This window comes from Papaver somniferum, chromosome 10 (assembly GCF_003573695.1).
Source record: "Papaver somniferum cultivar HN1 chromosome 10, ASM357369v1, whole genome shotgun sequence".
Lineage (NCBI taxonomy): Eukaryota > Viridiplantae > Streptophyta > Magnoliopsida > Ranunculales > Papaveraceae > Papaver > Papaver somniferum.
In genome coordinates, this window is record NC_039367.1 from 87466745 (window position 1) to 87477023 (window position 10279).

The 10279-nt window shown below is 35.6% G+C and overlaps 1 protein-coding gene across 2 annotated transcripts; it reads right to left on the minus strand.

Annotated features, from left to right (window-relative positions):
• Positions 1-975: 975 nt before the first annotated feature.
• LOC113319552 (ribokinase-like) lies at positions 976-5456 on the minus strand. Of its 2 annotated transcripts, XM_026567808.1 has the most exons (12): positions 5156-5454; positions 4985-5074; positions 4028-4105; positions 3770-3844; positions 3446-3498; positions 3105-3255; positions 2836-2946; positions 2450-2576; positions 2219-2319; positions 1681-1819; positions 1412-1464; positions 976-1293 (listed from the first exon to the last, which is right to left on the minus strand). In XM_026567808.1, the coding sequence occupies exons 1-12, from the start codon at positions 5354-5356 to the stop codon at positions 1210-1212; spliced, it is 1263 nt and encodes a 420-aa protein (XP_026423593.1). In that variant the 5' UTR covers positions 5357-5454; the 3' UTR covers positions 976-1209. The 2 variants fall into 2 exon arrangements, with proteins under 2 accessions (XP_026423593.1, XP_026423594.1); XM_026567809.1 differs by lacking the exon at positions 1681-1819 and having other exon boundaries at positions 5156-5456.
• Between the last annotated feature and the right edge of the window lie 4823 nt (positions 5457-10279).

Genomic DNA, 10279 nt, shown 5'->3' on the forward strand with positions numbered 1-10279 from the left:
TTTGAGAGGATGAAAAACTAGAGAAAAAAAAGAAGTGGGAAATCCGAGCAAGTTTCTGATGCCTTTAATTTACGAAACAGCTATTCAGTAACCGTACTGGTCAAATCAACGAATTGACTGATACGGTAACTGAGTAGCCATATAACACTATTTATACGGCTACCCAGTAACCGTATCATCTAGAGAAAGAAAAAAAGGGCACCATACTGAGGTTTGCCTTCTTTGTTCCATCACTACAATTGTTACAACATCAAAAGTTCTTATAGTAGGGATAGGATTTTTACTTCGGTGGACCAGGAAATAATCCACAGTGACAATAACATTAATCAAATTCTGTTTTAGAATCAAGTGTATTATTCTCCTCCTCCATTATTTCCCTTTTACTAGTATAATTTATTTAGTCCACGTACGAAACTGAAGTGAGATCTCTTCATTAATTAATTAAAATTAATCTGTCAATAACTATAAAAAAATGGTTTTTTTGAGATTAGACTTTTGGTCTGAAATTCATTAAAAGGGATTTGGAAGAGAAGAATCTTTCCTCAAATCACACCCCAAGATAACGTGGGTTTCTGTTTGTAGATGTTATTGTAATGCATTGTTGATGTCATTGTAATGCATTCCAAGTACATTTGAGTTTAGTGCAAACTGCGAAGCATTAAAAAGGGATTTTCATTTTGAACTTTGAAGTATCGGGGACATCCCACAGACCAACACTTGGTTTAAATAAGCCCTTAGCTTCGGAAAGTTCAATACGTTATCTCTTAGCACATTTATTGCAAGCAAGTTGAAACCACCCTTAAAGAGGAAGTTGGGGTCCCCTACTTTTCATTTATTGTGATGTTTTTTATTCTTTTCAGAGAGTCTTTTGGATTTTCAAGAATCAGTATTGCCTTGTAAATTTCATTGAAGAAAAAACGGTCAAAAATCACATTCCGCATTTCAGACATGGTAATATTTTCAACAGTTCAGTTCAAAAACATGTTGGTCGATACAGTTCAATCAATTTATTTCTCAGCTTCCACAGAGGTTCAACAAAGCAAACATACAACTTGCAACTGTTTGATTTTCTTTAAATCAACTACAGTAAAGCACGTCTTGAGCTTCTAAGGCTCAATAATGGTGCAGAAAGTACATTTGAGATAGTTGACAACTGAGTCTAGAGTGAAAATAAAAAGTTATTTTCATACCCAGTTATGTGACTTATGTCTAAAGTAAATGCGGAGTTATGCGTGGATCTGTGCGCCATGGAAGACCAGTTCGAGCTCCCAAGGCTCTACAACTTGCACCCGCCTGCAAATTGAATGCCAATTTATAAGTGAAAGTTTTCAGTATATTATTTCTTTCTCAAAATTTACTTCCACTCTATGGTAGAGAGATATCTACAAGCAGACAGAAGGCAGTCACATACCACTTGGGATGCAAAAGGCAACATTTTCTCAGGTGGCATTCCTGCACAGATGGCTATAGAAACAACAGAAACAATCATTTAATCAATCAAATATATCTGATTAATTTTCTAAGCACTCAAAACTTGATGAAAGGTATTGACCCTTAAAGTTGGTATGAAAGGTGACACAATACTTTTTACGAACACAATTGTAGCTTGGAAAAGCTCCCAAAACATCACAGGTGGTTTAAGATGCTCTAAACTTAAGGAAACAACTTGCTTAAACATACCATAAAGAGTTGCACCAATAAATGCATCTCCAGCACCAGTGGTGTCTATAAGCTCTGAAGGTGGTATCTTCTCTGCTGTTCCAACAAGCAGTCTCCCATTTACAGCTCCTATTCCTTTCGCACTCAAGCTTACAACTGACTGAATGTTTTGACGCAAAAGATGAAGGAATAAATAGTTTGAGTAGAAAAGCTCATGGTGAATTTGCAACCTACGCATTACAGAAACAAATATCACATGATGTTAATCTGTGACCTACCTTACTGGCTTGTTTAGGTTTAACAATATCTGGAAAAAGTATTTCACATAAGGTTTTGTCTAGGACCTAGCTTTGGCTTGGTAAAAGGATTGTTGCAAGGGAAATGAGGTCACCTTCGCAAAAATGAAAGCTTAGAAACTTCAATTGATTTTTCTCAGAAGACTATATAACATTCAATGGATTAATATTACAAGGAACTAGTGAATGGTTAACTTTATTCCTTGATAACTAAAGAGCCCATAAGAACAAAATTAGTTAAGACTTCAGAAACATTGACATACCTTGGATGAGATACAAGTTGGAATGGTGCTACTGCCATCAAGTCTCTGTTTTAGTAATTGAAGTGAGCTGTCTACATCCACTTCCTCTGGCTGAAGGCTTCCTGGAGGAGGTGATCTACTGCTAGTAATCAGAACTTGTAGGGTGACAACAATAAAGCTTACACCACTTTAAAATAAAAAGTGGAATAATTTAAACCTCCACAGGTAGAAACCAAGCGCGGATGTACTTACCATCGAGACTTCTCTCCAGCATTATACATCCATCATCTCCTAGGGTAACAATCACAAATTTGAGATTAGGCAGTATCAAGAGCATGGATACTAGTGCACTCGGAATTGAAGGGGCTTCCGTCCATGCCTACAAAAAGGAAAGTACCAGTTAGATAGTTAGGAAAATCTAGTAGTCAAATTAGGCATGCGATCTAACTTTAGTAACATTACAAGACACTGCAGATCACAATGTAACAGATAAACTTTTATTTGCAGAAACTGAACATCAAAAACTTTTATTTGGAAGTGGTTGCAGTTTGAAAGATGAAACCAAGACCAATCTTCTCAGGTCCTCACTATCTATCAAAAGTCATGCAAATGAACTCATTTAGATTAGTTTATCTTGCCTGGGGAAATTTTGCTGTGCAAACAACATAATCTGCAAAGTTCAGAAGTTCATCCAACCCATCTCTCTTTTTCTCCGCGTCAACTAAAATCGGTATATTCCTGCGTCTTGCCTGCACTGGAAAAGATCAAGCTCATTTGTCATTCAGGGCTGCCATTTGTATTTTGATCACTCGTAATCTAGGAATTCTAGAGGATCTATGCAATGGAATCATTAAAATTGGGGACAATAAGCATCAAACTAGCATAAAGCAAGAAAATTGATTATTACCTCCTGTGCTACAACCAAAGCAGTTTCATGCAACCTCACATCAGAATAGACAATCCTCGCTCCATCCAAGGCAGACATCAAGCTTGACTGTGTCATGTCATCGGGCACCATTGGAGGGTATCCAGGTGTGTGAATACAGGTACGGGTTTTCCTAGAAATATAATTCAATTTTAATCTATTAAAATAGTAAGATTCCAGATAAAACTATTTTGGGGTATGACAAGTGATTTGACGTGGACCAAATAACTCGACAATTTTGTCTTTCTTTTCGAAAGAACGGTAGTAACTTAACTAATATCACGTTTAGAACTTTGGACAAGCACTAAAGGTTACAAACTCACCTTTGGTTATCAACAATGATGTATGTGAATGGTGAATTTCCATCCTTCGAAACCTGCCAGTGAGAGAGCTCGTGTCAAATCTTGATCTATAATTGTGCGATATCTCAAGGTTTGACTAAAGTGCTAGTCATAAAAAAGAACTCGGAGATATTTGCATGATAATACACAGGATATGCTAAAAAAGTTACATCTACAAAATAGCCTCGAAAAATCAAACGGTGGTTTTATTGTTACAGAAAACTGCAGTACAATAGAAAGAAGACTAAAACTTCTGGTAAGCAACTTAAACAACATAATAAATGAACATACATATATCAGGCTTACCACAAGATGTGAGGTATCTACGCCATCAGCTTCTAGTTCTTCTACTATACCTCTCCCTTGAGCATCATTTGCAAGCTGAAGATAACAAGCACTGTTTTTACTTTTTTATTTCTCGTGTTCTAGTATGATATCAGTAAAAGTATTAATAATAACTTTTTCGAACCCGAAGCAAGCAAAACAAGTGGGCACAATAAATGATGCATAATAAAAATTACAAGGCTGATGAGGTATTACAAAAAAGGCAGAATAAATTTAAACCTTTGAGATCAGCCTTGAATTCAGACCCAGGCGAGCAGCACAAGTTAAAGCATTTCCAGCATTGCCGCCTCCTTGAACCTGCAAAGGTTACCCACATTTAGTATTCGAAAAACAAACTCATTCCTAGAAAAAAGTAACTTTACGATCCACTTGAACAAGAAAATCAATCATTATATTAAGAAGACAAAAGAAAGGAAGGGGTTTTCATTTCCTGATTGCAACAGCATTTGAACTAGCATTAAAAAAATAAAGAGATAGGATTCTAAACGAGCGTGGATAGTACATTCACTTTCCACTATTTTTTTATAGTTGGTTTGTTTTCCTGCTCATGATATTGACTGCCTTCATTGGCTACGTACTGCCATGTATGCGGTGAACTGCAAGTAAGCATTTGAAATAAAGAACCCAAAACAATCCAAATACCAAACACACAATGACATCCATCAATTGGGACGAATGCCTGGCATGTATTATGACTAGGGGAACGGCGTGCACCAAATGCATGTGCAGTGCAACTAGTTTGATGCACCAATTGCTACTCTCATTGTCATTTCTAAAAACACCTTATAAGCAAAGAACAATAACAAGATATATAGCTACTGAACTATAAATTTGAAATAATATTCAGTGGTGTTAAGCTTACGTCAAATCCCGTAAATTCAAATTTCCCGGAGCATGAAAGCGAGTGGAATTATAAATCCCGTCTCTTGTTTGCATGTAGAAATGGTGCACAAACTAGGTATTATTAACAATTGCACACTGTTTGTTTGTTTAAAAGCTAAATAGAGCAATGAATTGATTCTCAGACTACTGTTAATGAACAGCTTTTGACAATCTAATCACCAGTAAAATCACTTTCAATGAATAAGTAATTGAGGGAGAAAGAGGGGAAAAGGAAAAACCGGTACAGAATAAGCAATTTGTTTCTAAACAATTTAATATTCTTATAACTCATACCTTCAAACTGGTACTTCGAATTTTATCATCTGGGTTTGGAAAAGCATCCACTGTAGCCAAGTAATCCACTACCGTACCACCGACACCTACCTGAATCACATAGACCACTATTGACAAACCATATACATAGATGAAGAATGAATTAGGGTTAGGGTTAGTGAGAAAACTTACGACAATCCGATCTTGAGGAAGTGGAAGAGAAGAAGAAGTTGATGATGATGCCTGAATCGGATGAGATGATGATGACATGTTTTTACTGAAATTACAATCTCTACACTTACTAATTGAATAGGAGAAATTTAGACTTGAAGAAGGAAAGGGAGAAAGAAATGACGATGATGACAAATGCCTGGGAACTGTAGTGATTGACATGCTTTTCTTTTCTCTCTACAGACAGAAACGTTTAGTTCCTAGGAGGAGAGAGAGTTTTGTAATTCTATCCACATCTAATAGAATTTTCTCTCTTTTCATCCTTTCTATTTTGCGTCTCTTTCTCCATTTTCTAGGTTCACAGTTATCATTAGGGTTGTTAAAGGTCGACTCGATTTCTAGACAAACCAAAATTAAAACCAATACTATCGGTTTCTAAAAATCTAAATCAAACCAATCCATTAACTATTGGTTCGGTTTCTAAATAGTTTTACCCGGTTTCGGTTTGTTCCATTGGGTTAATGAAAACCCGACTGTATGTTAATTTTCTGAAACTCACAGTTCAAATCTTTAAAAAAAGTAATACAGTTGAATTTTTTTAACCTACCTGCATAATTTAATTAACACACACGTGTAGTTCATAACTCAAGTTTATAAGCATAGTTCAAAACATAAACATTACAGATTCAAAATACATAAACTCCAAGTTCTGCATGCTCCAAATTCCATATTCAAAGTGTGAGATGGACGAGGTAGATTAAATCTATCTGATTTTAATCAACCGCCTATACTTATCTGTGTGTACATATTTCATCATCAAACACGTGTATACAGGAAGACACGTGGAGAGCATGCGGACAAAGTCATCAAAACATGATGAAACACGCCCACAGCCAAGAAGCCCATCCCATCGACGTCGGATCTCTGCCCGAACAAAATATAAGGGCAGAAGTTAAAAGATGCATCGAAAACACGATATACTGCGGAGCACCAAATAACTCTCGAAGAGTTACTTTATCTCATCCCCAAAAGAAGCTAAGATCAACGGTGAAGAAAAGGCTAACTGACATGGATGCGACAAGGGCAGAAGACACTTGTCTGACACGAGCATGCGTCTCAACTACCCGCATTAAACACTCTGAGCAGTATACGTGTCGATCAACCCGTGGAACGAACGAGGATAACTCTGCGTGATCAAGTAAATCACGAGGATCTCCGCGTGATGGACATAAAAAACAAGAAGATAAGGTTCCAACGGCCCTCAGAAATGGGTCCCACACTCTAACCTATAAATACCCCCTCTCCACCAAGAGTGAGGGGATCGGAAAAACCAGGGAGAGAAGGAGAGAGAAGGGTGGTGAGTATAAGTTTGTCCTTTACAATAGATAGACCTATGTAAACTCCAAAGTCACTCGACTACCTCTGTAATCATCAAGTACATAGTGAAACAACAACCCCGTGGATGTAAGCCTTAGTGCTGAACCACGTAAATCCCAGTCTTATTTACATTTCAGCACTTTACATTCGTCTAATGTTCCATGAGTTTTACTTTGATACTTCGTTTCCTTTATCTTCCCCTGCGTAAACGCCTCTCGTGATATTATTAGATGAGGCTATGATAAACCCGAAGGTTTTGAGCCAAGGAATCAATGTAATTGTATCATCAGTGCGAGTATGTACTTAGAGTACGAACTTTGTTTGTGAATATATAAATTCCCTCGTGATTTACGTGTTCACATTATCGGTTTTTCATTTATTTTTTGTTCGGTTTTTAGGTCAAACCAAAACAGAACCAGTAATATAGTTTTTCAATTCTTTTTACCATAACCAATCCATTAGTAAATGGTTTGGTTTGGTTTCTTCCTTATCAGTCTGGTTCGGTCCGGTTCGGGCCGAAAAACCGAAACCATGTTCAGTCCTAATTATCACTCACATTATTCTACCAAATAATCCATTGAAACGGATTTTCTACATCCATGCCTCACCTTCTTTTTTTGTTTGATTTTTTTCCCCATCAATATATAAGAAAGAAAAAATTTAATAACGTTTTTCCTGGATTTATTATAGGTTTGTGATATGTAAACCATGTGGAATCTACTAACAGGCAGCGTTAATGGATCTCGGATATCACACAAGGGCTTGTACTGTTCGTCTTTTGTTTTATTTTGTTCTGTTAAAGTTTGTTATTAATTGTTTGTTTTATCGTGGACATGTGTCAACAACCACCACGATTCATAAGTTTGTTAATGATTCTGTAAAGCATTTTTCTTTTAAATGTTAATTGTATCCAACATGTATACATATCATGTGGATTAATGTTTTACTGAAGTGGTTGTTTTATCGGTGTATCATGTAACATCGTTTACTCCCTTCTTTTGGATTTCGTATACCTTTGCAGTCTCAACTATGGGAATTTGATTGCAGTCATTCTCAATTATTTTTTAATTGTTTTCGAATGCAATTAAAATACATTGGTTAGTCTTAAAAGAAAAAAAAAAGAAAAAAAAAAAGAAAACGAAAAAAGACATATCGTTTATATTTTTAGGGTATGGGTGATCAACTTTGTAAAAATAAAATGAAAAAAGACATATCATTTATATTTCTCTAATCAATGTCATAGAGATAAAAAAACAAATCCATCGAAAGATGGTCAACAATTCCTATTTTTCTAATGAAATTGTATTCATGACAAAAAAGAATGTTTTTCGGTGTTATCACAATTCGATTGCCTTTTTCGGTAGTTAATCACGTGCATGGTTCATTAACCTATGGCCAATTAAGTTTGGTATCTTCACCCATTAGATGAAGATCATGTGATTTAATTTTATATGGTTTTTGTTTTTTCTATACAAGAAACCATCTCTTAACCAAAATGGATTTTCCATATGCGATGATGATCGTTGTCGTATGCGTCAAAAATAATTTCACTTTCCTAAAGCATATAATAAGAAAGAGTTCGTTTCCACATAGAGTCAATTGTAGTTATTATATTTTCAATTTTCTAAGTACCCAATTGGGGGATTCCTGATTTTATAAAAGCAATATGAATTAAATCAAAAGCAAAGTAAATAGTATAACGTAATCAATAAGTTGAGAATATTGGTCAAGGAGTTCATCTTCAATCTTAAACACGTGCTTGCATACATGATTAGAATTACAATTTAATATATTTATCATCAAAAGCCTAGAGTATCAAGAGAGCAAGATAATCCATTAATTTCCTAAGTTCATCAACACACACATTAAAGTTGCGCATGTGAATTCTACCTAAAGAACAACCTAGCGCCTTGCGCTAATTAAGTTCAATTCCTAGGAGCATTAAGTTTTGGAATAGTTTAATCAATGCAATTGTCATACATTGCACATAACAGTTCGGACAATGGTCAAACTCTACATACAATTACAAGAGTGTATCACTACAAACCGTAATCATATCATGCTACTTGTATTTGGGGTTATCGTTCGATGATGAAACCTAAAATTTCCAAAGACAAGGATGCAAGTTCAATTAATTGGCCACTTAACTAAACAAGCATCTAAATCCCATCACAGTACATCAATCATGTGATTATAAAAGTAGTAGAAGTTTGAACGAAAAAAAAGAGAGAAATTTAATACATAACTCAAGCACAAGTTGTAGCTATAGGACTACATCCTTAACTCATAAAATTAAATTTAGCTAGTCATACACAAGGTTTGAAAAACAACCGTCTTCACCGAAAAACGACCGTTAAAACGGCCACACCCATATATCGTGGTCGTGAGGGTCCTCGATGAAAGTAAACAATTGTGTAGTTTGGTGTGGATTCTTTCAAACACACTCCAATTCTTCTAATCCAGACGATGTATTTGTTTGACTTAATATCTTTACTGCAATCTTCTGGAGGGATGGATACTCAACATCATAAGATAACCACCAACTTACAGGATCACCATGTTGAGCTGCAATACGTGCTGATGGTGATGCAAATTGACCTTGCGTCATTCACATTCTTCCTACCTACAAAGAAAAGTACAATTGTTACTAGAAATTCAAATTACTTAACTAAACATATTTGGATATAGTATTAGTAATTTTGTACCTCTAGCATGCATTTTGCTTGTTCTTGCGGCCACTAACTATTTTTGATATAACTTCAGTAAGACAAATTCGGGGCTCAAAAATTTCATTATTAATGAGATTAGTTTCTGGGTTAAAGATGTAATAAGGATTGAGAAAATACGCTGCTGCATGAATAAGAGAACTCAACTGACTTTTCCATTGTTTCTTTATTACGCCCACGATAAAGCATTTCCATTTGATCCCAAACTCGTTTGTATAGTTTCCACCTACGTAAAGAATATAAACATGACTATCAAATTATATGTCTTTCTTATATTAACAATAATCAACTAAAATTGTAGTTTTAGAAATATCTCATTTTTTAATGATATAGGTCATTTATTAGTGAGACAAAATTTTAAAATGAATAGGTCATCTATTTAGGGACAGAGAGAGTATTACAAAAAGAAAAAAAAATTAGTCACAATTGTTATAACGTACGTGAAAATGAATAGGTCATCTATTTATAACAGTTACATAGGAATTTCATATCATAATTTTTTAATTTTCTATTTAACCGTTTTAACACCCGTTTTTATGAAAAACCGTACAAAAACGCGTTTTTTCTCTAAATAACACGTTTTTTTGCCTAAAATATGCTCACACCCGCCAAAACGCGTTATAACGGTCACGCCTAATACCCGTGATCTGAGCCGTGACCCGTTTTTCAAACTTTGCTCATAGCTATGGTTAGGGGTGTAAGTAATACCCGAAAATACTCAGCCTGCCTGTACCCGCCCGAGCCCGCCTGTATCCGAAGTAGCCCAAAGCCTGTTATGGCCCGTCATGGGCCACCCGGCCTGGCCTGGATTAATTTATTGGGCGGTCCCGGGCTTTGCAATTAATTATGATGCCCGGCCTGATACCCGGCCTGGTACCCGGCTGAAAGCCTTCTATGTGCCATTAATCATTTAATATCCTCTTAAAAAGACTTAAGCGTTACAATTTTGTAATTGTCAATTTTGTGTCAAGAAAAATAAAGTATATAGTTGTTTTTACTTATAATTAATCTTTTCAAAACATTAATGGTAATATACTTTCTT

What these genes read in the sequence shown, in the direction of transcription:
- LOC113319552 (XM_026567808.1), bottom strand. Translation starts at nt 5,356, where the DNA reads ATGTCAATCACTACAGTTCCCAGGCATTTGTCATCATCGTCATTTCTT. An exon ending in CTTTGGTTGTAGCACAGGAG is followed by an intron (nt 2,947 to 3,104) that starts GTAATAATCAAT and finishes TTTCCAGTGCAG; the next exon opens with GCAAGACGCAGGAATATACC. An exon ending in GCTGGAGAGAAGTCTCGATG is followed by an intron (nt 2,320 to 2,449) that starts GTAAGTACATCC and finishes CACCTCCTCCAG; the next exon opens with GAAGCCTTCAGCCAGAGGAA.